This window comes from Capricornis sumatraensis, chromosome 9 (assembly GCF_032405125.1).
Source record: "Capricornis sumatraensis isolate serow.1 chromosome 9, serow.2, whole genome shotgun sequence".
Lineage (NCBI taxonomy): Eukaryota > Metazoa > Chordata > Mammalia > Artiodactyla > Bovidae > Capricornis > Capricornis sumatraensis.
Genome location: NC_091077.1, coordinates 62,159,271 through 62,186,564, shown reverse-complemented (window position 1 = coordinate 62,186,564; position 27,294 = coordinate 62,159,271). Strand labels below are relative to the sequence as shown.

General features: G+C 42.3%; 1 protein-coding gene across 1 annotated transcript; it reads left to right on the top strand.

The window, feature by feature from the left end:
- Nucleotides 1-26,558, top strand: SLC36A3 (solute carrier family 36 member 3). Its single transcript, XM_068981120.1, has 10 exons — nucleotides 1-140; nucleotides 2,085-2,175; nucleotides 5,280-5,368; nucleotides 7,611-7,706; nucleotides 12,104-12,188; nucleotides 13,192-13,410; nucleotides 17,084-17,182; nucleotides 17,517-17,683; nucleotides 22,997-23,166; nucleotides 26,290-26,558. The coding sequence occupies exons 1-10, from the start codon at nucleotides 1-3 to the stop codon at nucleotides 26,556-26,558; spliced, it is 1,425 nt and encodes a 474-aa protein (XP_068837221.1).
- Nucleotides 26,559-27,294: the final 736 nt, after the last annotated feature.

Sequence of the window (27,294 nt, the reverse complement as noted above, 5' to 3'; positions counted from 1 at the left end):
ATGTTGAAGATCTCATTGCTTGCAAGGGACAACACCAGCAAGCCCAAGTACTTGAATGATGGGTTCAAGTCACTCTCGGAGAGTAGTAGTAGTATCACTTCACAGAGGATCCATCGTGCAGAGGAAGCCAGTGGATTGTCGTAAGTGGCCACACTGCCCTTCCCCATCTGAGGTCAGGCACTGCTGCCTTCATGGCGCTGGGCCACATTTAACCCCACTGAACAGAAGACACATGGATTAAAGATGAAACCTTTAGAATCTAAAAATTTTTACCCATGTCAAACTTTTTCACAGGTTTTGCAAAAACAGGTAGTCATCCCCAACATGAACTTGTTGATTCCAGGAACAGTTTTCTATACCAGGCTGACTGCTCTTTCTTCAGCAGTTTCTATCTCAGGCTGGATGCTTTCCACTCCTTTGACAACTGCTATTATTCATATTCTCTCTCCCTTCTTCTCTCTCTCCCCACCACCCCTCTCTTCCTCATACAAACCCATCCAGAAAATAAGTTTACCTCCTAGCCCTATGTCCCTACTTTTACTGCCATAACCTCAGACACAAGCCTCCTTTCCTTAAGGCTTTATTGCCAATTAAACTATTATTTAGTAATCAGATCAGATAATATCCATGGCATAGAGATTGTAAATGACAATACCCAGTGTTGGATAAGGATGTCAGGAAATGCCCACTTTCATGTTGTTTTAGGAAGAATTAAATTGGTAGCTTTCTAGATGGCAATGCTATAATGTATGTCAAGTCCTAACATAATTATATAAAACATACAAGTATTTGATGTATGCTTTTTCTTAAGTACACACACAAAACTGGCCTTAGTGGTTGCTTCTGGCTAAGAGAATTGGGAGACTGAGAGGCAGATAGAAGAGACATTTATGTTCACTATATAAGATTTTTTTGGTTCTTCTTTTGTTTGTTTTACCTTTTAAACTTCATACTGTGTTACTTAGGGTTTTTTAAGTATAAGTAACTATAAATAAAAGTCCTTTGATCAATAATACTATTCCAGGAATTTTTCCTAATGAAATAACCCAGGTATGCGTGATAATTTTATTGAAGCCAGGTCTTGACTTCATATCTGGTTGTGATATTGATAGTTCAGACGCAATGAGTGATTATTTAAATAAAGTATAACAACATGAGGGTTTGGAGGGGCCTTCCAGGTGGTGCTAGTGGTAAAGAATCCACCTGCCAATACAGGAGACCCAAGAGACGCAGGTTCAATCCTTGGGTCAGGAAGATCCCCTGGAGTAGGGAATGGCAACCCACTCCAGTATTCTTGCCTGGAAAATTACATGGACAGAGCAGCGTGGCAGGTTACAGTTATTCGGAAGCCCAGAGTTATCCAGGCTTCCCAGGTGACTCAAGTGGTAAAGAATCTGCCTGCTAGTGCAAGAGACACAAAAGATGTTGAGTTCGACTCCTGGGTCAGGAAGATCCCTTGAAAGAGGAAATACTCACTCCATTATTCTTGCCTGGGAGACCCCATAGAGGAACCTGACAGGCTACAGTCCAGGGGCTTTCGCAAAGAGTAAGGCACAACTGAGCACAGCACAGCAGTAGCAGCAGCAGGGAGTTATCCGGGATGGTAGCAATAGTTATTAACTTTTTATTTAGAGCCTAGTGTGTGGTAGGCTCCCCTGGTGGCTCATATGGTGAAGAATCCACCTGCAACGTGGGAGACCTGGGTTCAGTCCCTGGGTTGGGAAGATCCCCTGGAGAAGGGAATGGCAGCCCACTCCAGTATTCTTGCCTGGGAAATCCAGTGGACAGAGGAGCCTGGCGGGCTGCAGTCCATGGGGTCACAAAGAGTCGGACACGACTGAGTGGCTAAGCACAGCACAGCACAGTGTGTGGTACATATTTGTTGAGTCACCTGAACTAGCACCAGCTCTGTATCAGAGGTTGCAGAACAGATCCTGGGAACAGAGTAAAATGGAGAGTCCATTTCATCTGATTTTGTCCATCTTCCCACCAGAGGGTGCTAGAGAGACCGAAAGAAGCCCGAGCTCTGGGTCACGTTTTCTTCCACTAACATACCCTTTTTTTGCCCTGTGCTCCCCCTACAGGATGATGCAAACCTTGATTCACTTACTGAAATGCAACATTGGCACAGGGCTCCTGGGACTTCCTCTGGCCATGAAAAATGCCGGCTTATTGGTAAGATGGACCTGTGCGATGGGAACCACGTCTCCCCCCTTAAGGGAAAGGGTTGGCAGGCTCCTACAGCCTTAGCATTGTTTATCAATGGGCAATTTGGGAGCACTCTTTGCAATGGGAAATGAACCTGTCGGCATCAATCCTCTGGAGCCAACCTGGAGCTAAATGGAACATGCCTGGAGGGGACAGGCCATATTTTCCCCAATTTTATTGAAATATAATTGACAACCACTTCTATATTAATTTAAGGTATACTGCGTATCCTGGAGGAGGGCATGGCAACCCACTCCAGTATTCTTGCCTGGGAAATCCCATGGACAGAGGAGCCTGGCTGGCTCCGTGGTTGTCCACAGGGTCACACAGAGTCTGACATGACCGAAGTGACTTACCACACATACTGCATATACTGTAAAATGATTACCACAATAAGTTTAGTTAATATCTATCTCCTCGTATGATTATAGAAATAGGTATTGTTTTTCCTTGTGATGAGAACTTTTAGGATCTCCTCTCTTTGCACCTTTCAAATATACCATATAACAGTTGTCATGTTGTACATTACATCCCCAGTACCTATTTATCTCATATTTGGAAGTTTGTTACTTTTTGACCACCTTCATCCAGTTCGCCCCCACCCCTTATCCCCACCACTATTCTTAAAGACTCGCCATAACTCACATGCTAATTCAGAATCTACTTTGCCACAGTTCTCCCAACTGCCTGGGATTATATCCTTGCCATTTCGTTCATTGACAGCAGCAGCCTGGCACCTCCAGGCATTTCAGTGTGTAACTCCTGTTTCCATCCATTTGATTGTGAGAAATTTTGGAAGATGAGGGTGACAAAGGCTCCACCAATCCTGTGACACTTCCTGCGCCCTCCCACCTCTGTCCTCTATCTTATGCTGTTCCCATCTCCCTTATTTCCGTCTTTTGAAATCCCCCTCCTCTGTAAAATTTTTAAAATCCTGATTCTTGGTCTCCCCTTCTGAAGTCCTCTGAAATCCCCTTCCTCTGTCTCCTGTTAAAATTCCTTCACCTTGTGTTTTTCTAGAACTTGTAGCTATCTAACCTGGAATTCTCACAGCACTTACAAAGATGGAACATGCTCGTTTTGTTACATTCCCAGCTTCCTCACTTACCTGAAATCTCTGAGGGCAGGAACTCTCTGATTCATCTTTACACCCTCCTTTACACAGTACCTACTTGTAGATACTGGCACGCTGAAAGTTCCAGTTTGTTCTACAGAATTGAATAGATAGATGATTTCAATTTAGTTGAAGCAGATTTCTCCTCTCCAAGTGTAAATGGCCCTTGTGTCTAAAACAGGCACATTGAAACTCTGGCTTCTGACATGACTTCCAATCTGTATCAGTTCCAACAGAGATGAGACGTTTCCCCCTTTAGAATTCTCAGGGTTCTAGAACTTTTAAAGAACATTATTAGCACATGGCCTTCAGCCAGGCTCTCTTTGCCGGTGCAGTCTTTGCATTTTAAGACAACTCCTTTATCCTTTGATTTTTGCTTCCTAAGAGTTATTAGGTGATTTCTTTATCCTCCAAGTCCCATCAGAACCTCTAATCATGATTCATTTGAGAAATATATATTGAGCATCTATTATTAAGCTCTGAGAATATAGATGTGTACAAGACCAAAAAACAGTCTTCTGGTATATGGCGTCTACATTCTGGTGAACTCTAGTGGAACTCTTCATCTCTCATTTGTTTCTTCCTGATACTATTAGCATAGGTCACATCTATAAAGTCACAGGTGTCCAACACAAAGAGGGTGAGAGAGTCCCTCTTAGCTCTCTGCCCTGTGATCATACTTGGGAAATAATGATTAATAATGAGGCCTGCTTGGACTTCCCTGGTGGTCCAGTGGTTAAGACTCTATGCTTCTACACTGTAGGGGGCACAGGTTTGACCCCTGGTCAGGGAACTAAGATCCCACATGCAGCATGGCCAAAATATAATAATAATGAGCCCTACTTTTTAATCTTGTGTGTCTGGGCCACCAGGGAAGCCTTACTTTTTAATTTCATCACATATTTAAAAAATGGAGACCATGTGAGGAGAAGACTTGTTCATTAGCTTGATTCTAGTAATCATTTCTGTGTGTATATATATCAAATCATGTTCACTTTAAGTACATGCAATTTTTAGTTAAAAAAATAAAACAGAAGAACTTCCCTGATGGTCCATTGGCTAAGACTCTGCACTCCCAATGCAGCGAGCCCAGGTTCAATCCTGTTTGGGAAACTAGATCCTACATGCTGCAACTGAGAGTTTGTATGCTGCAACTAGGACCTGAAACAGCTAAATAAATAAATAAATAAAAATACTTTAAAAATATGCAAGAGACACAGGTTCGATCCCTGGGTCAGGAAGATCTCCTGGAGAAGGAAATGGCAACCCACTCTAGAGTTCTCACCTGGAGAATCCCATGGACAGAGGAACCTGGCAAGCTACAGTCCATGAGGCTGCACAGAGCTCAGTGCAACTGAGTGACTAATATACTCTAAGACATTTACAATGTCTAGAGCCACTCTTGGTTGTCACAAATTGGGATAGAGAAAGAGAGGGAATAGCTTCTGAAATCCAGTGAGTAGAGGCCAGAGATGTTGCTAAATAACCCACAATGTACAGGACAGCCCCCTGCAACAGAAACATCAGCTGGCCCAAAATGTCAATAGTTCCTCTTTTGATAACCCCATACTAGAAGAAGAAAACTAATCCTTAAGAGGAACCTTGGTCTTCAAGCATCTTGGAGGAGGTAAGGGCTGGGATATGAAAAGGAATGAGGGTTCTCAAGTGGAACTAAAGGCAGATGAGGAAAGACATGGGCTGTCTGGGAGGTAATGAGCTCTTTGTTATCAGAAGTATTCTAGCACAGGTTGGACAGCCACTTGGCAGTGATGCCAAGAAGAGCATTCAGGCCAGAGCATCTAGGGGTACAAGGACATTCAGGCGAGGGCTGTCATCCTAGGGTTCTCATCCCAAAACCTCTATTATAAGAGGGACCCCAACACCTAAGCAGGGAGAGGGCCAGGTGTGGGAGCGTCCATCTGTGATTCACTGTGCCCACCTCTCCATTCCCCTCCAGGTTGGTCCTGTCAGCCTGCTGGCCATCGGGATCCTCACCGTGCATTGCATGGTCATCCTGTTGAATTGTGCTCATCACCTAAGTCAGAGGTGAGAGTTCTGCTTCTCTGTCCCTATCTTCTCTATCACCAAATGGCACCAGGTTCCAACTGACCTATCCCCTAGTCTTCCCCTAGCTCCAATACACACACCTTGGAAGGGAAATTTATTCCAAGTAAGTCCTTTCTGGGACAACTTAGTGAAAAAAACATAGTTAGCAATGAGGTGAATAATTCACCGTGATTTCAATCTCTAATAAAGTATATATACAACATAATGTTTATATATTTAAAACTTAAATATAAAACAAAATTCCAGAAAAAAAGGCAAATGCAGTGGAAGGCAAAAAATGCTGAGAATTTCATATATATAAACTAGCAACTCACAGTAATTAGCAATTCCTTACAGCCACAGCCTGGAGATTTTCTCTCCACAGGACTCAGCTGCTCCTAAGGCAGGCAAATCTAAATACGTCCTCATCACTGTGCAGAAAGGCCTTGTGAGTCAAAGTAGAGATGTTAAATGAAGCTTCTCATAAAGTCAAATTATCATAACCCAAATTGGTGCATTTGGAGTATGTATCAGTCACACCTAACTTGTGTAGTACTTTCCAGCTCATGAAACACTGTTAAGAGCATTTACTCATTTAGCAATTAAATTTATTGCACAATTACGTTGTTCCAGGTACATAGCAAGAGTTTTGCAAGCCTTCTTTTGTTTATTCCTTACAGTAAAATTTTATGGTAGGCACCATTATTCCCATTTTACACATGAGTAAACTGAGGCTTGGGAGAGTTAAATGCCTTGCTGAATGTCACACAGCTAGGAAGTGGCAGAGCTGGTATTCCGAGACCTGTCTGACTCTACCCCTTAACCTATCTGCAAATCTTTTTCTTCCCTCAAGCCTGCTGGGACCATTTTACCACCATACAGCCTTTTAATATATGTCATTTATTATAGCCTTTCCCTGACTTTTGTTTTTGTTGATTTGTTTTTTTCTTTTCTTTTTCTAATATAGGGTTACAGACTCATAGTAGCTTTTAGATATATTATGGAGGACTTCTACAGTTTTTTTGGCTTTTTGTTTTTAGCCAACATTTAAAAACCTGGAGATTTCACATTAAAAAAAATATCTACACCTTCTTGCCAGTTAGACATTCTGCTACCTCTGTGGCTTCATTCCTGCATCATTCAGCTAGAGCCACATCCTGATTAACACCTTTTGGAACAGGACATGTACCAGAGCCTTGACCTCTGTCTCCACGGTTCCCTATTTTGTCTCACACCCAGTCATTCTCACCACAATACCGATAGCTTTCTGGTCCCCATTGCTTTTGAATTTGCGATCCTCAGACTAATATACTTGCCAGTCCTATGCAATGTAACCTCATCTGTATTTCAAATGCCAGGCACATTGACTAATCATAAAAACAAAGCATCATGCCAAGTTCCCAGTGCATCACCATATCCATCTCTCACTGTCTTCTCTCCAAAACCCAGCCTGCGTATGAAGAAAAAAACCTGAAGCCCCGAAGCATAAAGAGACTTGCTCAAGGTCTCCTGGCCGTCTGAGGGGGACATGTTGATACTTAAACTCTGGTTTCCTGACAAGCCTGGGTCTCTTTCTCTCTCCAAGTTACTCCCCTCAGTCATGCAGTTAACTCCAGGGACGTAGGCAACTTGCTTCCACTTGCTTTGTCAGCAGTGCTCCAGAGGGCCTCCGCCTCCCTTTGGAAGGGCTGCCTGATGAAGGCGGGATGGGGGAAGAGGGATGGGCTAGAACTGGGGTGTCACATCTGACAGGGGTGCTGGGCAGGAGGCTAAAGATCACCTTTGCATGGGGTCTGGTCCAGGGAAAGCATCTTAAATGTTTCAGCACTCTCAGAAGTGAAGAAGGTAATGTCAGTTCAGAAAAGGTAGAACCACTCTCTTGGCCATACTTACACCTCATTCCTCTCTCTCCCCCTCCCCCTGACTAGGTCTGCACACCTCACAGCTTCCACATCCTCACTGTCCTTGTTTGCTGACCTAATCAATTCCAAGCTACTGTCCACCTAAATACTACTACTAGCCACTTAAAAATTAGTGTTAATAAAGACAGCTACAAAAAATAAGAGGCAGAATTCTAAAACTTTTAAAAGTGTACCATTATAAAATAACTCAATGATACCATTGCTAGAAAATTACCAAAATGTTCCATATCAATACATGAACATATAGTAACTACTCCCTTTGGGAATAAATTGTACTTAAAAAAAAAAAATAAGGTATGCATTGTTTGTTCGTTCTTTAGGCTGCAGAAGACTTTTGTGAACTATGGAGAAGCCATGATGTACAGTCTCCAAACCTGCCCAAATGCCTGGCTGAGGACACACTCAGTGTGGGGAAGGTAGTCATCCTAGACATCACAAAAGAATGAATGAATGAAAGGCGCTCAGTCGTTTCCGACTCTTTGCAACCCCATGGGCTGTACAGTCCATGGAATTCTCCAGGCCAGAATACTAGAATGGGTAACCTTTTCCTCCTCCAGGGGATCTTCCCAACCCAGGGACCGAACCCACATCTCCGACATTGCAGGTGGATTCTTTACCAGCTGAGCCAGAAGGGAAGCCCAGATATCACAGGAGTAATAGTAATAATAACAACAGCAGCGATAAAAATGCTCACCTGTTCTTCCTTTACTGCTAGTACATTGTATGGGCATGCTCAGTTGTGTCCAGCTTCTTTTTGACCCCATGGACTGTAGCCCACCAGGCTCCTCTGTCTATGGGATTTCCCCAGCAAGAATACTAGAATGTGTTACCATTTCCTTCTCCAGGGGATCTTCCCAACCCAGGGATTAAACCTATGTCTCTTGTGTCTCCTGCATTGTCAGGTGGAGTCTTTACCACCACACCATCTGAGTAACAAAAGTTTTAAATAAATATGTTTTTATTGAAAACTATTGACCAATATAGAGAATCTCCTCTGATAGCTCCATCCCCCATCCCACTCTCCATTCAGGAAGTAATTTCCGGGACTTCCCTGGAGGTTCAGTGGTTAGGACTCTGAGCTCTCACTGCCAAGGGCCCAGGTTCAATCCCTGGTCAGAGAAGTAAGATCCCACAAGCTGTGCAGTGTGGCCAAAAATAAATAAATAAAATGAAGTCACTGATATATAGTTAGTAAATATTTCTCTAGACTTTCTCTCTGCATGAATAGGATATATGTGTGCTAGTGCAAATATATATTTTGTATTTTCCTGTATATTAATTGGAATATTCATTGGAAATTTGCTCTTTAATCTAACATTATGTCTCTAATTTCTTTCCACACTGGGACATACAAGTTGACTTCATTGTTTTGTAAGTCTCACAATGTTCCCCATCCATATAGATGGATCCTGTGGTTTTATTTAATCCTTCTCCTAATAGTGAACGTTACAATTTAGCTTGTTCACTGATGCGATAAAAACTCTATGGTATACAAAATGCTTTTCCGTATCTGATCACCTCTGATCATTTCAGTGACCTTGTGAGGTAGGTGGGGAAGAAATATGGTGACCAAGGCTCACAGAGATAGACTAACATGTCTAGGATCAAAGACACAGATAGTGGAGAAGCAGAGTTTCAAGCAAGCACCTAACATGTTAGTCTTTCCCAACAGAGCCCTCAAGGAGTAGTCAGTCCCTCACCTGCTAAGATCCCTCCTGCAACTCCTCTCTTGAGAATGTCAGGAATCACTCTGATTGTCAGACAGGAGAGGCATGGGGCAGTAATAACAGAGATCTCACAACTGTCCATCCTTTCTCACCAAGTTATCAGCTTCTGATGACACCCTGAATAAAACTTTCAGGCAAGAAGGCTCCTTGAAGATCAGTATATCTATATTTATTCAAATGGAAGAAAATTAAGACCAGATAGAGTCATAAGTTTGGTTTAAGTTACCCAGGAATCTAATGGCAGAGCACAGACTGAAATCTAGAACATTCAGCTCTCACCCACTACACTATGCCATTTTTCTGGGGCAATGAGAAAGAGTGCCAGTAACTGAGAAAGAATTAGGAAACTATTTCATTTAAACCAATAATTTGTCATCTTTAGTGTGCTAAGAGATACCTGGGGGGTTTGATTTAAAATTATCTATTCCATGTAAGCAACTATCCTCATTGTGAAAGGTCATTGGAAGATGATAAAGGAAGAATACACAGGCATCACCTGACCCCTTCTAGTCATCTCATGTTTGGACATTGGACAACCAGACATAATGTGTCTTGTAATAGGATTCAATAGGGAGTACAGAGCGCCACTTCTGAAATACCCTTGCCCGAAACAGAAAGGAAGAACCTCAATCTTATCAAACCACTAGATCTAATATCAGCTTATAGGAAATACAGGGGATAGAAGAACAAGGTAAATGATATTATGAATTCATCAACTGAATCTAGAAAGTTAAACATCCTACAAGGAAATTTTCTGATATCTTCAACACCAACCAAAAAAATTAAAATTCCAAGAGAAAAAAATAAACAAGATGAGGGGAATATAGCAGATTAAAAATCTTGAGACATAATAATACAATGCAACGTAGAGACTTGTTTAGAAACCAACTCTGAAATATTTTTGAAAAAAATTGGAAAAATTTGACTATGGTGGAATATTAAATGATATAAGAAATTATTGTGACACTTCACTGGTGGTCCAGTAGCTCAGGCTCTACGCTCCCCATTCAGGGGATCCAGGTTCGATCCCTGGTCAGTTTGATGCCTAGATCAGATGTGGGATCTAGTTCCCACATGCCGTGACTAAGATCAAAGATCCCTCATGCTGCAGCTAAGACCAGGTGCAGTCAAATAAATGAGTAAATGTTTTTTAAAAGAAAGAAATTATTGTTAATTTTGTAAGGGGTGATTAAGGGCATGATGGTTATATTTTATTTAAATTCTTGTCCATTAGAACTTCGTAATGAATTATTTACAGGTGGAATACTTCAAATACTTTAATTTGCTATATTCCCCTCAACCTTGCTTATTTTTTTCCCTTAACTTCAAATACTCCAACAGAAGAAGCTTGTGTGCAGTGCGGGTGAAGGAATAGATGGAAGAAGATTGCCTAAAAGTTAATTGTTGAGGCTGGGATGACCTCATGAGGCGTCATTGAATTATTATCATTGCTTTCTTGTATGTTTGAAAATCTTCATTATAAAGAGAAAAATAAATCTCCCTTCTGAAGTCTCACATGACACTGCCAAGCTTCTGACTCAATAGGCTGATATGAGAGCCAGGAATCACCAACCTCAGATGATTCTGATGCATTGGTTACTACAACCCAGTCTTGAAAAACATCAATCTAAACATTAGAACCTAAGTAGAGGAGCATATTTTTGTTCTTTTGAAAAAAATAAATGGTGGGATAGAGGGGTTGGTGGGAGGGAGGCTTAAGAGGGAGGAGATACGTGTATACTTACAGTTGATTCATGATGTTACACATCAGAAACCAACACAACATTGTTAAGCAATTATCCTCCAATTAAAAGAAATTTTTAATGTGGAACTCTCAAAATGTTCTCACAAAAAAGTAAATAAATATATCTCCAAATTCAGGACAATTTAAGAATCCAGAAGAATAATGACAATGGCAGAATATAATATATTAAATAAAGAATAATTAATGTGAATTTATTGTGATTAAAAATGAGGAAGAGAATGCATTTTTCTTAGATGCTAGCTAATAAACTTAGATAAAATGACAGAACACCTTGCAACCAACCAATGAAATAACTGATTCAGCAAAGATTATCAATGAATCTTAAAGCCTTTGGCTTGAGGAAGACAGGCTATTCATGCCATCTCATAGTTTTACCTACAGGTTGCAAAGCAGGAAATGTGTACTTATAATGGAGAGGCCTAGAATTCACATCACAGTAGAACCACAGGACATCCTGTGCCTCCCAATATGATGAAATATAAGTACAAAGTATCACCTATGTGGTAGGCTTGCTTTTCTGAATCATGAGGAAACAGTCATGTTAGTCCACACTGTGGAACATTCTACAAGACAGATGGCCTAGACTCTTCCCAAAAAACCAATGTCATGGGAAACAAAAAGGGTAGATATGTATAGAGCTGCTCTACCTGAAAAGAAAGACTAAAGAAACATAGGCAAATGCAACATATGAAATGTAATTAGATCCTGAATCAAAGAAAATTTTAAAACAGCTATAAAAGATATTTTGGAGAGAATTGGGTTATTTAAAATATTTGGGAATTCCCTGGCAGTCTGGTGGTTAGGATTCAGAGCTTTCATTCCTGAGGACCCAGGTTCAGTCCCTAGTCAGGGAACTAAGATCCCACAAGCCCAGCATCACAGCCAAAAAAAGAAGTAAAAATAAATAATAATAAAGTAAAACATAGACTATATATCTGAGGATATTGAAGTTGGATATCATAGTACTAAGGAAAGTATTACAGTCTTTAAGGTTGACATGTTATAACATGTGCAGTTAATTTTAAAGTAGTTCTGAAAAATGTGTGTGTGTATGTGTGTATGGATGAACACATTCTTCCAGCTATACATAATGCAGTTAGACCTAAAAGTTAACAATCAGTATATTTAGTGAAAGGATATATGATGTTAATTATACTAGTCTTTCAACATTTACTGTGGGCTTGAAATTTAAACTTGAAAGTTAAAAAATGAGGAAATAGTAAAAATAATAACAAAAGAAATAACTGCCTCAAAAAATAAAAATAAATGCATTAAAAATAATTCATTTCTCCTTCTGTCTGCCTCTTCTTTTCTTTCTCAGGTACACTGTCAGCTTCTTATTAATCATCACCCAACTGGGCTTCTGCAGTGTTTATTTTATGTTTATGGCAGACAGTTTACAACAGGTAAAGAGGTCTCTTCTGGGCAGAGTGGGCGAAAGCAGACCTCTTGCTGCTAGGGTTGCATTAGCAAAAGTAAAGCTTTTGGATCATGGTGAAGTGAAGTCGCTCAGTCGTGTCCGACTCTGTGACCCCATGGACTGTAGCCTACCAGGCTCCTCTGTCCATGGAATTTTCCAGGCAATAGTCCTGGAGTGGATTGCTACTCCCTAATTAGGCTTTGGTTGGGAGTTCTTTCTGTCCTGGAAATCACTCTTTAAACAGATCATAGGAAGCCAAAGCAACATCTGAGGAATGCAGCCAGGATGGCTTACAGTCATGTCCAATCAGAAATAATTGAGAATTTTTAGCCTGGAAGTGTTGATGAGATTTTCTTTAGGTATCTCAAGGTTGTCATGTAGAAGATAACTAAAGCAAACAAGTTGCAATCTTGCCCTCATTGAATTCCTAACAGGCATTACAAGTCAACCATAGCATTCTTTCGTGGCTTCATGAAATAGAAGTAGTATACTTGTTTTTGTGCATTCAAATAGTCAAAAACTATGACAAGCATTATGGATAGAATATTCAGACAGATTTTGCTCAAATTCTAGCTTTCTAATTTTCAGGACTACCTAAAGTTGAAGAAGATACTCCTGTGTAATCATTTCCTGTTCTCTGGATATATGAAAGAAAACTATTTGGTACATAAGAAGAGGCTGGGCTAGATGACAGAATGATGCTTCAGCCATGAGATTTGATGATTCTAAGGGTTTCCGGTTGTCACAATCATGGGTACTACAGTTTAGGATTGCCAAATGTGACAAATAAAAGTATAGGAAACCCAATTAAGTTGAAATTTCAGATAAGCAGCAATTTGTTTTTACTACAAGTGTATCTTTGTATAATATTTGGGACATACTTTTACTAAAAAGTTATCTGTTAATTATCTGAAATTGAAACTTAACTGGGTTTCCTTTGTTAATGTAGCAGCTATAATTATACTGCCTTTCATTGTCCTTCACATCAGATGGTGGAAGAAGCCCACGTGACCTCCAAAACCTGTGAACCCAGGAAGAACCTGGTGCTGACCCCCAACGTGGACATTCGCTTCTACATGTTGACGATCCTGCCCTTCCTGATCCTGCTGGTGTTTATCCAGAACCTCAGGGTGCTGTCCATCTTCTCCACACTGGCCAACATCACCACCCTGGGGAGCATGGCTCTGATCTTTCAGTATATCATGCAGGTCTGTGCCCAAAACCACTGCAGAAGGGTCAAGGTCCAGGGCTTCTGAGACACTGTCATTATGGGCAGATGAAAGCGAGAAAGGTGAACTCCTGCTCAAGTGATGTCTGTGAACTCTTCTGCCCCACAGGCTATAAAAGCTACTCACCATCATCATCATTGTCGTTGTCACATTAGATAGCAATGGGTCTTTCAACAAATACTTATTGATACCTTCTGTGATCCAAGCAATGTACAGGGGACAGGGGATTCAGTGATAAGTAAAACTGACGACCTGTCTGCTCTCATGGAGGCTACAATCACTTGGGGAGATAAACCTCAGTCAAGTAACCAATGAAAATCGTAATAGAGATAGGTTGACAAGGGATATATGGATGATAAAGGAATTCAGTTTACTTTGTGCCAAGTTCTTTTATGTTGACTAACTCACCAAATCTTCACAATGATGCTGTTATGGAAGTTCAGTTCAGTTCAGTCGCTCAGTCGTGTCCGACTCTTTGCAACCCCATGAATTACAGCACGCCAGTCCTCCCTGTTCATCACCATCTCCCGGAGTTCGTTCAGACTCATGTCCATCGAGTCCGTGATGCCATCCAGCCATCTCATCCTCAGTCGTCCCTTTCTCCTACTGCCCCCAATCCCTCCCAGCATCAGAGTCTTTTCCAATGAGTCAACTCTTTGCATGAGGTGGCCAAAGTACTGGAGTTTCAGCTTCAGCATCATTCCTTCCAAAGAAATCCCAGAGTTGATCTCCTTCAGAATGGACTGGTTGGATCTCTTTGCAGTCCAAGGGACTCTCAAGAGTCTTCTCCAACACCACAGTTCAAAAGCATCAATTCTTCAGCACTCAGCCTTCTTCACAGTCCAACTCTCACATCCATAGATGACCACAGGAAAAACCATAGCCTTAACTAGAAGGACCTTAGTCGGCAAAGTAATGTCCCTGCTTTTGAATATACTCTCTAGGTTGGTCATAACTTTCCTTCCAAGGAGTAAGCGTCTTTTAATTTCATGGCTGCAGTCACCATCTGCAGTGATTTTGGAGCCCAGAAAAATAAAGTCTGACACTGTTTCCATTGTTTCCCCATCTATTTCCCATGAAGTGATGGGACTGGATGCCATGATCTTAGTTTTCTGAATGCTGAGCTTTAAGCCAACTTTTTCACTCTCCTCTTTCACTTTCATCAAGAGGCTTTTTAGCTTCTCTTCACTTTCTGCCATAAGGGTGGTGTCATCTGCATATCTGAGGTTATTGATATTTCTCCTGGCAATCTTGATTCCAGCTTGTGTTTCTTCCAGTCCAGCGCTTCTCATGATGTACTCTGCATATAAGTTAAATAAGCAGGGTGACAATATACAGCCTTGACGAACTCCTTTTCCTATTTGGAACCAGTCTGTTGTTCCATGTCCAGTTCTAACTGTTGCTTCCTGACCTGTATACAGATTTTTCAAGAGGCAGGTTAGGTGGTCTGGTATTCCCATCTCTTTCAGAATTTTCCACAGTTTATTGTGGTCCACACAGTCAAAGGCTTTGGCATAGTCAATAAAGCAGAAATAGATGTTTTTCTGGAACTCTCTTGCTTTTTCCATGATCCAGTGGATGTTGGCAATTTGATCTCTGGTTCCTCTGTCTTTTCTAAAACCAGCTTGAACATCAGGAAGTTCACGGTTCACATATTGCTGAAGCCTGGCTTGGAGAATTTTGAGCATTACTTTACTATCATGTGAGATGAGTGCAATCGTACGGTAGTTTGCGCATTCTTTGGCGTTGCCTTTCTTTGGGATTGGAATGAAAACTGACCTTTTCCAGTCCTGTGGCCACTGCTGAGTTTTCCAAATTTGTTGGCATATTGAGTGCAGCACTTTCACAGCATCATCTTTCAGGATTTGAAATAGCTCAACTGGAATTCCATCACCTCCACTGGCTTTGTTGCTTCAGTCGTGTCCGACTCTGTGCGACTCCAGAGATGGCAGCCCACCAGGCTCCCCCATCCCTGGGATTCTCCAGGCAAGAACACTGGAGTCGGTTGCCATTTCCTTCTCCAATGCATGAAAGTGAAAAAGTGAAAGTGAAGTCACTCAGTCGTGTCCGACTCTTAGTGACCCCGTGGACTGCAGCCTACCAGGCTCGTCCGCCCATGGGATTTTCCAGGCAAGAGCACTGGAGTGGGTGAAATTCCCTATTACAGTTTCATTTCTTTGAAAGTCTCTGGGGTTGTATTAGTTTTCTGCTGCTGCTGTGACAAATGACCACAAATCTAGTAACTTAACACAAAATTATCTCAGAACTCTTGAGGTCTCACTGGGCAGGGCTGCATTTCTTTCTGGAAGCTTGTGGGGAGAATCTGTTTCTTTGCCTTTTGCAGCTTTTAGAAGCTGCCCTCAAGCCTTGGCTCATGGCCGACTTCCCTCTTCAAAGCCAGCACTGTCAGGCCGTGTCTTTCTCATGCTGCCGTCTCTCTGGTTCTCTCTCCTGATTCCCTCTTCCCCTTTAAAAGACCCTTGTGATTACACCGGAGAAGGCAATGGCACCCCACTCCAGTACTCTTGCCTGGAAAATCCCATGGACGGAGGAACCTGGTTGGCTGCAGTCCATGGGGTCACAAGACTTCACTTTCACTTTTCACTTTTCACTTTCATGCATTGGAGAAGGAAATGGCAACCCATTCCAGTGTTCTTGCCTGGAGAATCCCAGGGACGGGGGAGCCTAGTGGGCTGCCGTCTCTGGGGTCGCAGAGAGTCAGACACGACTGAAGTGACTTAGCAGCAGTGATTACACCAAGCCCACCCAGATAATCCAGGCTAATCTCTTACTAAATTTAGCTGATTAGCTACCTTAATTCAGTCTAGAAACTTAATTCTCCCTTGCCAAGTAATGTAACATACTCAAGGTTCCAGGGATTATGATGCAGACATTATTCTGCCCACAGGAATCTTATTAAAATAATCATTCCTTCTCGATCGGTGGTAGCTGCTGTGCCAGTACTTCACAGCTCTGAGAGAAGTGATGGGAAAGAGGTGTTAGAGGACTGGAAAACACAAGACCTGAATTCATATCTGGACTGTGCCACCGACTGGTAGAGTGGCCTTGGGCAATTCCTTCTCCTCCCTGGGTTCCTTTTGCCATGTAAAGATGTGGCAAATCAAAATTAAACACATATAATGTATTCCTTGGAAAGGAATAAAATTCTGATCCATGTTACAACATGGATGAACCTTGAGGACACTATACTTAGTGAAATAAGTCAATCACAAAAAGAGAAGTATTATATGAGTTCACTTATATGAGGTACCTAGAACAATCAAATTTAGAGACAGAAAGTCAAATAGGCATTTCCAGGGGGGCTGGGTAATAGGGAGTTATTATTTAATGGGTGCACAGTTTCAGCTGGGAATGATGATAATGTTCTGGAGATGGAATTGGTGATGATTGTACAACAGTGTGAATGTTCTTAATGCCACTGAATTGTATACTCAAGATGTTTAAAATGGTAAATTGTATGCTATGTGTAAAAGAAGTAACTTTTTTAAAAGTTGAGAAGGCTGACTCAGCTTTAGATCTCTCATGGGTGCTTCTAATACTCTCTGTTGACGTCAGACAAGCCTAACTCTCTAGCAGATTTGGGGTGGCCTCTATGCCTTGGAAAAACCAATGCCCTTCTTCTTCCTTTTAGGAGATTCCAGATCCCAGGAATCTACCCTTGATGGCAAGCTGGAAGACCTTCTTACTGTTCTTTGGTACAGCCATCTTCACATTTGAAGGCGTCGGCATGGTAGGATGGGTGTGGAATTTGAGAGTCCCCAGTTCTCTCTATGGAAGCCAGTCTTTGTTCCAGGTGTCTAAATAGTAGTACTTATGAAAAATGCAGAATATGATCTCGTGGCAGAAGGGAAAGTCAGTCCCCATTTGGAGGATGCCACCTGCTCTGTACATCACACCAAGCCTTGAAGACGAGGCACTCTTGGCTATAGAAAATGTGGGAGGAGATGAAAGGGCATGTGGACCCTTCCTGACTCTGGGCCACCTGGAGAAGGATGTCCGACCTTGAGAGGAAACCTGCTTTCTCTCCTTCTACCGTTTCTTTCTTAACCTCCTTTCACCTCCAGGTTCTACCTCTCAAAAACCAGATGAAGCATCCACAGCAGTTTTCCTTTGTTCTGTACTTGGGGATGTCCCTTGTCATCGTCCTCTACATCTGCCTGGGGACACTGGGCTACATGAAGTTTGGTTCGAACACCCAGGCCAGCATCACCCTCAACCTGCCCAATTGCTGGTACGTCCCTGCCCATCTGGGACTGGGGGAAAGAGGAGGGGAGTCACAGAGTCTGAGCCTCAGCAGCAGAATGGGGCATCCTTGAGTCATTATCAACAACAAAATATTGACTGCTAGTATCTGTGTTATAATAACAGGTACATTTAATAATCCAGGCATTGTGTATCATCTCATTTAATTCTCTCAACAGCTCTATGGGTTAGCATTATTATTATCAACTCCATTGAATTAGGTGAAGAAGTTGATATGTGAAAAGGCTGTAAGTAACTTTCCCAGTTCATGTTGTTCATGAGAAGTTGAAACTGAATTCTGTCTGATTTGTGGTTCAAAGGCTTTCAAACAGGAATGAAATGGGAGGGCTTAGGGAACAGAAACAGCAACAACAAAAAGTATAACTGAAGTAGTGATTGAGGGTCCTGCGTATGGACAACTACTTAGGTCCCCAATTCCAGAAATGGGCCTAGACTGCCATTGCTGTGCCCCACTTGGAACTTTGACTGAAGTTCTTGCATTAATCATTCATTCATTTATTCATTCATTCATTCATCCAAGAAACATCTGGGGCACTGCTGTGTAGCATTCATCGAGTATTAGCCATTGTCCTTATTCTGGCAGTAGTAGGTGCAGAATGACTAAGCTGTCAGTAGAACCAAGTGTTTAAGAGCACAGATTCTACATCTGAGCAATGGGATTTGATCCTGGTTCTCATGTGACCTTGAACAAGCTACCTAATCTTGCAGACCTCATTTCCATCCTCAGTAAAATAAGGGTAATACTCTTGCCTATTTGTATCAGTCAGGATAGGTTATGCTCTGGTAATAAACAAAATAAGCCACTCCAGAATCTCAGTGGCTGAACACACACAAATGTTTAATTGTATGCTCATTCTACATGCCCATTATGGGATGACTGGGGCTCAGCTCTGCACCATCCCAACTTCCAAGACCCAGACTGATCAGCCAGCCACTCCCTGAAACTTCATTGGTTGCCATGGCAAAGAGCACATTGAATCACACCCTTCACCATGAAGGCCCTAAAATTTCTCTGGCAGTGACCTGTCTCTTCTGTTCACACTTCATCAATCAAAGCAAGTGACCATGCCTCACTCCAGAGGACACGGAAGTGAAATTCTGCCATGTGTCTGGAAGACTCGGAGGTATTTGGTGAGCAGCTGAGCAGCACAAATGACTGCCACACTGTCTCTTAGGGAGTGACTGTGAGGGCAAATTGGCTTCAAATATATAAAACGCTTAGAAAAGTGTCTGGTGTGCAGTAAGTGCTCACTGAGTATTAGCTACTATCATTGTTAGTCTCCCCCACAGCCTTGGTCTTTTGGAAGTCAGTAGTAGAATGGCAGGGGGGGGGGGGGAGGTCCGTGGGGGAGGAGGGGGGCGAGTCGGAGGGGGGGAGGGTCGGGGTGGGGGAGGGGGGAGGGTGGTTCATGTCCCATGAAGCCACAGCGGTAAAATGAGAAAAATATCACCAGTCCTACCCATTTCACTGTGTTGTGGTAATGACTGGATGAGATAATTAATGTGGAATTTCCTTGAAATTGTGACTTATTTTATACCAGTAAGATATCAACTTAGTATGCTGTTCTTATTCTGGGGAATTTGGTTTGCCACTACCTTGGACAGGGCACTTTCCTTCTGGGATATCAGCTGAAAAAAATGGGCATCAGGTGTCATAAGGACCTCACACCTTCTCTGAGCCTGGCTGATGATGAAATTCTCCAGAAGAGCCTTAAAGAAGGAATAAGCAAAAGACCAAGAAGTAATGGGTGTGAACAAATAGTTCACAGGCAAATTAAAACAAAAATAACAATTTATATATTTGAAAAATTGCTCTGTCTCTTTCCTAATAATAGAAATGTCAGTTTTACAAAACACAGTGGCACAAACCAGCATGTGTTCACACACTGTGTTTTTCCAAGGATGGAGCACTCCATTGTGCTCGGACAACAAATGAGCAATATGTCAAAAGCTATCAAAATTTTATTTTTTATTTCTTTTTATTGAGGTATAGTTGATGTACAATGTTACATAAGTTTCCAGTGTATAACATCAGTTCAGTTCAGTTCAGTTGCTCAGTCGTGTCTGACTCTTTGCGACCCCATGAATCGCAGCACACCAAGCCTCCCTGTCCATCACCAACTCCCAGAGTTTACTCAAACTCATGTCCATCGAGTCAGTGATGCCATCCAGCCGTCTCATCTTCCGTCGTCCCCTTCTCCTCCTGCCCCCAATCCCTCCCAGCATCAGAGTCTTTTCCAGTGAGTCAACTCTTCGCATGAGGTGGCCAAAGTATTGGAGTTTCAGCTTCAATATCAGTCCTTCCGATGAACGCCCAGGACTGGTCTCCTTTAGGATGGACTGGTTGGATCTCCTTGCAGTCCAAGGAATTCTCAAGTGTCTTATCCAACACCACAGTTCAAAAGCATCAATTCCTCGGCACTCAGCTTGCTTCACAGTGCAACTCTCATATCCATACATGACCACTGGAAAAACCATAGCCTTGACTAGACGGACCTTTGTTGGCAAAGTAATGTCTCTGCTTTTGAATATGCTATCTAGGTTGGTCATAATTTTCCTTCCAAGGAGTAAGTGTCTTTTAATTTCATGGCTGCAGTCACCATCTGCAGTGATTTTGGAGCCCAGAAAATAAAGTCTGACACTGTTTCCACTGTTTCCCCATCTATTTCCCATGAAGTGATGGGACCAAATGCCATGATCTTCGTTTTCTGAATGCTGAGCTTTAAGCCAACTTTTTCACTCTCTTCTTTCACTTTCATCAAGTGGCTCTTTAGTTCCTGTTCACCTTCTGCTATAAGGGTGGTGTCATGTGCATATCTGAGGTTATTGATATTTCTCCCGGCAATCTTGATTCCAGCTTGTGTTTCTTCCAGCCCAGCGTTTCTCATGATGTACTCTGCATATAAGTTAAATAAGCAGGGTGACAATATACAGCCTTGATGACTCCTTTTCCCATTTGGAACCAGTCTGTTGTTCCATGTCCAGTTCTAACTGTTGCTTTCTGACCTGCATACAGATTTCTCAAGAGGCAGGTTTTTTCCAGTAGTCATATATGGATATGAGAGTTGGACTGTGAAGCAAGCTGAGGGCCGAGGAATTGATGCTTTTGAACTGTGGCGCTGGAGAAGACTCTTGAGAGTCCCTTGGACTGCAGGGAGATCCAACCAGTCCATTCTAAAGGAGATCAGTCCTGGGTGTTCTTTGGAAGGACTGATGTTGAAGCTGAAACTCCAGTACTTTGGCCACCTCATGCACACAGTTGACTCATTGGAAAAGACTCTGATGCTGGGAGGGATTGGGGGCAGAAGGAGAAGGGGACGACAGAGGATGAGATGGCTGGATGGCATCACGGACTCGATGGACGTGAGTCTGAGTGAACTCTGGGAGTTGGTGATGGACAGGGAGGCCTGGCATGCTGCAATTCATGGGGTCTCAAAGAGTCGGACACAACTGAGCGACTGAACTGAACTGATACAGTATTTGTCTTTCTCTAACTTATTTCACTTTAGCATAATACCCTCCAAGTCCATCCACACTGTTGCAAATGGCAAAATTTCATTCTTCTTTATGGCTGAGTAGCATTCCATTATGGGCTTCCCTGGTAACTCAGCTGGTAAAGTATCTGCCTGCAATGCAAAAGGCCCTGGATAGATTCCTGGGTCAGAAGAACCCCTGGAGAACAGATAGGCTACCCACTCCAGTATTGTTGGGCTTCCCTGGTGGCTCAGATCCACCTGCAGTGCAGGAGGCCTGGATTCAATCCCTGGTTTGGGAAGATCCACTGGAAGAGAGCAGGGCAACCCACTCCAGTACTCTTGTCTGGAGAATCCCATGGACAGAGGTGCCTGACAGGCTGTAGTCCATGGGGTCACAAAGAGTCAGACATGACTGAGCAGCTAAGCACAGCACAGCATTCCATTATATACATAAACCATGTCTTCTTTATCTTTTCATCTGGTGCTTCCATATCTTGACAATTGTAAATAATGCTGTGCTAAACGTAGGGGTTTCCCTTGTGGCTCAGCTGGTAAAGAATCTGCCAGCAATGCAAGAGACCTGGGTTCAAGCCCTGATTTGGGAAGGGAAAGGCTACCCACTCCAGTATTCTGGCTTGTATAGTCCGTGGGGTTGCAAAGAGTTGGATACAACTGAGCAACTTTCACACAAACGTGGGAGTGCATGTATCTTTTTGAATCAGAGTATTAATTTTTTTCAGTTACATACCGAGGAGTGGAATTACTGAGTCATATGGTAGTTCTGTTTTTAGTTTTATAAGGAATTGGTATACTGCTTTCCACAGTAGCTGCATTAATTTACAACAATGTGTGAGGGTTCCCTTTTATGAGAGTTATCAAAATGTTAAATCACATATACTTTTACTCAGCAGTTTTACATCTGGGGTTGTATACTATATGTGCATAGGTATATGTACAAGCATATTCTTTGCTGCATTGTCTACTGACAGATGACTAGGAATAATCTAAATGTCTATTAATTGGGGAGCAGTTAAAGATTATAAAAATAGATAACTAGTAAGAACCTGCTTTACAGCACAGAGAACTCAATTCAATACTCTGTAATGGCCTATATGGGAAAAGAATCTAAAAAAAAAAAAAAAGAGGGGATATGTATATATATATACCTTATCCACTTTGCTATATACCTGAAACTAAAACAACATTGTAAATCAACTATACTCCAATAAAAATATCTTAAAAATTAAACAAATTATAGTATATCCATGCAGCTATTAAATAGAAGAGCCAGATATATGTGTACTGATGGGGAACAATATCTAAGAAATATTTAATGAGCAAAAGCAAATCAGTGGTACATAAAGGGTGCTTCTGTATGTGTACCTACATTCTGTATAAGTTTGTATCTGCAGTATTTCTGGACGGGCTTCAAGAAAATTGTTAGAGGAATTGCCTGTGGAGGGAAGAACTGGAGACTGGGAATCAAAGGTGGGAGGGAATATGATCTTTGTACTGTGAACTTTACTCTATGCAGATATTCCTTAAAAAACAAACAAACAAACAAAAACAGAAGAAAAAAGAAGGCACAGATTCCTGAGTTACAAGCCTATTAAATGAGAATCTCCAAGAATGTGCACTTTTAATAAACTTCCCAAGTGGCTCTAATGACAAGTCAGGCTGAGTCAATGGAAGTTAGGTAGTGATGTAATGTAACAATCTCAGCTTCCAAGCAGTGAGCAAATCCTGCATGGCCCTGCCTTGGAGCCACATCGAATTTCATGTGCTGTGTTTCTCTCTCTCTACAGGTTGTACCAGTCAGTCAAGCTGATGTACTCCATTGGCATCTTCTTCACCTATGCCCTCCAGTTCCATGTCCCAGCTGAGATCATCATCCCCATCATCATCTCCCAGGTGTCAGAGAGCTGGGCACTGTTTGCAGACCTGTCTGTCCGCACAGCCTTGGTCTGTCTGACCTGTGAGTAGGACGAAAGGGCTCTCTTTGCCCAGTGCTGTGGCTTGGAGCCACACTGACAGCTACCCCACTATCACTGGCTCGGCCACCAGCCAAGCAACATATTTTACCTCCCTGAGCCTCAAGTTTCCAGCTGAAAAATGGGTTAACAGAACTGTCACAGAGTAAATGTTACAGTAATCTCTACTATCTACACATAGTTTGTGGGAGAAAGAAGTGTCATTTATTCATTCCTATATGCCTCCTATATGTCAGGCACAACACTGAGATTATGTAATACTAGGACAGCCTAACTATGTAATATTACCAGCTGAAGGAACTGTGACCCAGGAAATGAAGTAGCATGCTCACATCATATAGCTGCTAAGTGACACAGTTGAGATTTGGATGCAGGTTGTGTGGCACCAAAGTCTGTGTTTTCCACTGTGCCATATTCCTTCCTATCAAAAATTAATGTGAAGTCCTGTTAAGGTGGTGTTTAACTATAGGAAGAACCTCAAAGGGCTGCTTCGTTAAAATCTTGGACGTCATTTTCTCCTCCCTTCCCTCATCCCTCCCTTTCTTCCTTCTATTCATTCATTTCCTCATTCATTTGATATCAGGTGCCATTGTAGATGTTTGGGAAACACTGTGAATAGGGCTGGGAAATGCTTTCTCTAAGAAAATTTAAAATGGTGGCCTGTGAGGAATAAAGGAAAGAACTAGGGAGGTTTTGCCTAGAGAAACAAAGGCTTGGGTACATTCTGTATCCGTATCTCAAACAACTGTAGGATTATTGTGCAAGAGAGAAAGAGTAAATTTCGTCTTAAAGTCTCCAGGACTCTGTATTTGCAGTTGAGGGAATCCCGTCTCAGTTCATGGTCAGAAGAAAGTGTGTAAGGCTTGGAGCAGACCCAAAAGTAAACTGCCAGATGCTGTACTCCCTGTAACTGGAATTCTGGAAGCAGAAACAGCACACCTGCTTGGCTTAAAGGCATTACAGAAGGTTCCCAGTCTGTACCAAGACATCAGGAACCTGTAAGTGTATTGTATTGAGGTCATTCCCAGTAGAAAAGGTGTCCATTGAAGAGGAGCACTGAGTAGTTCAGGCCACTTGAGAGGGAAAGAGCATCACTGGAGACAGCTGACTTTCAATGACATGTGCTGCTTCTGTTCTGCACTGAAAGACCTCTTCTTCCTCGCTTACTCATCTGTCAGTTCAGTTATCCTTCACTCATTCAGCAATCATAATTACCTACTATGTGCCTGACATTGTGCTAGGTGCTGCTGCTGCTGCTGCTAAGTCGCTTCAGTTGTGTTTGACTCTGTGCGACCCCAGAGACGGCAGCCCACTAGGCTCCCCCGTCCCTGGGATTCTCCAGGCAAGAACACTGGAGTGGGTTGCCATTTCCTTCTCCAATGCATGAAAGTGAAAGTGAAGTCACTCAGTTTTGTCCGACCCTCAGCGACCCCAGGGACTGCAGCCTTCCAGGGGATACAATAATGAATCATGAAAAAGACATGGTTCCTGCCCTCATGATGCTTAGGATTTGAGTGGGAAATATATGCAGGGAAACAATTATAGCACATTGTGGTGAACGTGAAGATGGTACACAGTGATGTACCAGATGATATTTAAGACTGTAAGAGGAGGCTGCTCTAAGAGCACCTGAGAAGGTCCTATAACTTAGCCTGAGCCAGGTCAGGAAGTCCTCTCCACTGGAGTAATATTTCAGTTAAGACCTAAAGATAATTAAGAGGCAGGGAGGAGTGGAGAATGTACCACGTATAGGGAGCACGGTATGCAAAGATTGGAGGACAGTACTGATGTATGGCCTCTTTGGAGAACTGAAAGCATAAGGGAGGATAAGACACAAAGCAGATCCAAGTCCTAAGGGACCTTGTGCTAAGGAGATCAGGCAGTGGGGAGCCATGGAAGGGCCCTGAGCAATGGGTTAGCATGACCAGATCTGGCCCTTCTAGAGCACTCCTTCACTCCACATTGCATAATAGCTTTCTGTGAGCATGTCTTCTCTCTGTGCTATCTGCATGAGCTCTTCTAAAGAACAGACACTGACTTCTCTGTACCTCCTCCAGTAAGCAACTTATTAAATATCTAATGAAGGAGCGCTGTGGACGAGGATCATCCCATCAGAGAGGTGATGGATTCTCAACCGTAAGAGTCTATGAGTCTGTCTCATTCTTTGATTAGATGCGCTGGAGCAGCTTCAAAAAGAGGTGGTGTTTTCTTTAAGAAACAGCAAGCTAGTCTGAGTGCTTTCCATAAGAGGTTTTTCTTAATTTATTCATAGGAAAATCATATGGCTGTGTAAAGTTAAATCACATAAATTATTAATATATATATTTCTTCATTCAAATATTATCAAAATTGGACCCCCAAAAAAATCCATGATACATGATCATTGTATTTATAAAATATGGAAATCCAAGAGCGTTAATGGGAAGAGAAGAGAAAGTGCGTGAGCCACCTAATGCTGTCTGCATGTTCTATGTCTTCCTTTATTATCAGGTTCCTTTTAAGAGTAGGAAAACCAGTGGCTGGGATCCTGACAGCAGCAGAGCCGTATCTTATTGCTTATCCATCCTTGCTTCTAGACAGTGACTATATTGTGTCAGTCAGTACAACTTGACTGTAGATGCGGTGTCTGAGTATGGGTCAAGCATTTATCAAACACCTACAGTGTACCAAGTTCTTTCACTTACATTAGAGGCAGCCTAGTAGGGTAGAAAGGGCCTTATATTGGGCATTTCACTGGATTCTCATCTCAGCTCTATGTGACCTTGGACATGACCCATTCCTTCTAGAGTTCTAGACTTCCCCAACTCTGCAATGAGAAGACCATTACAGATGGGTGATAGAGAATCCTTATCAATAAACATTATATGTGGAAAAACTCAATAGATAGAGCATGAAAGGAGAGCATGTATATTGGTGTTAAAACAGATGTGGAAGTCCAGAGCCACAGTGCTTGATCTGCTGCTCAAGTGCACAATGAGCTCCTTTCTCACCTCTCCAGACGGTGTCTCAGGCATCTGGGAATTATAAGGCTCCAAATAAATGGTTTGTTTCTGGGCTCTCTTCCTGAAGGAACATTCCATGATTCTAAACCTCTTCTCCCCCCTTAGGTGTCTCAGCCATCCTCATCCCCCGCCTGGACCTGGTCATCTCCCTGGTGGGCTCCGTGAGCAGCAGTGCCCTGGCCCTCATCATCCCTCCCTTCCTGGAGCTCATCACCTTTTACCCTGAAGACATGAACTGTATCACCATTGTGAAGGACATCATGATCAGCATCCTGGGCCTTTTGGGGTGTGTATTTGGAACATACCAAGCCCTCTATGAATTGACCCAACCCATCAACCATTCTGTAGCCAACTCCACAGGTGTCTATGCATAATTATCTATTTTTATTCTGATAGTTCTCCCACATTCTGATTCCCAGTTTGCCTTCTGTTGTGGATGTTATATACATTCATCAAACCCCAGCATCTCTATATTAATTAGTGGCTTCTTTACCTTTCCAAGAGAAATGTAGATGACACAAGTCAGTACTGGTACCTCTCAGGCTATGTCTTTTCTGATTTTTGGATTTCTCTGGAGGCCTTTTGTACCTGTGAACCAAAACCACATTCAACCACTTGTATTATCTGCCTCATTTAATGGGAAAAAGAATGCCATTTGCCCACGTCCTTGAAACAGACCAAGCGTAAATATAAATGCAAAAGCAGTTATTCTCTCTATTCTGCCCTTGAAGTATCAGGTTTAGAAAAGTATGTTGGGTGAAGACGAGTGTCTATGGTTTATAGATATGGTTCTAAGTGAAGAGTCACAGAACAAAAATAGAACTTAGTAATTTTGTCTAGCCATTGGCTCTGCCACTGATTTCCTGTGGGATCTTGAGCAAGTTTCTCCCCTTCTCCATCTCATTTTCACATTCTTTGAAATGAAGGATTGGACTGATTGGCTATTAAGGGCTCTTATAGCTCTGACATTCTGAAAGAAGAAAAAAAAAGAAAGAAATGGACTTATCCTTTAACCACATGTGTGAAAATGGAAGGGCTTTCCATCAGCAAGTTACCCTGTTGCCCTGGAGATATGGGATCCCAGAAGTAAATTAAGGGATAAAAACATTT

What these genes read in the sequence shown, in the direction of transcription:
- SLC36A3 (XM_068981120.1), top strand. Translation starts at nt 1, where the DNA reads ATGTTGAAGATCTCATTGCTTGCAAGGGACAACACCAGCAAGCCCAAG. An exon ending in TGAAAAATGCCGGCTTATTG is followed by an intron (nt 2,176 to 5,279) that starts GTAAGATGGACC and finishes ATTCCCCTCCAG; the next exon opens with GTTGGTCCTGTCAGCCTGCT. An exon ending in CATTTGAAGGCGTCGGCATG is followed by an intron (nt 17,183 to 17,516) that starts GTAGGATGGGTG and finishes TTTCACCTCCAG; the next exon opens with GTTCTACCTCTCAAAAACCA.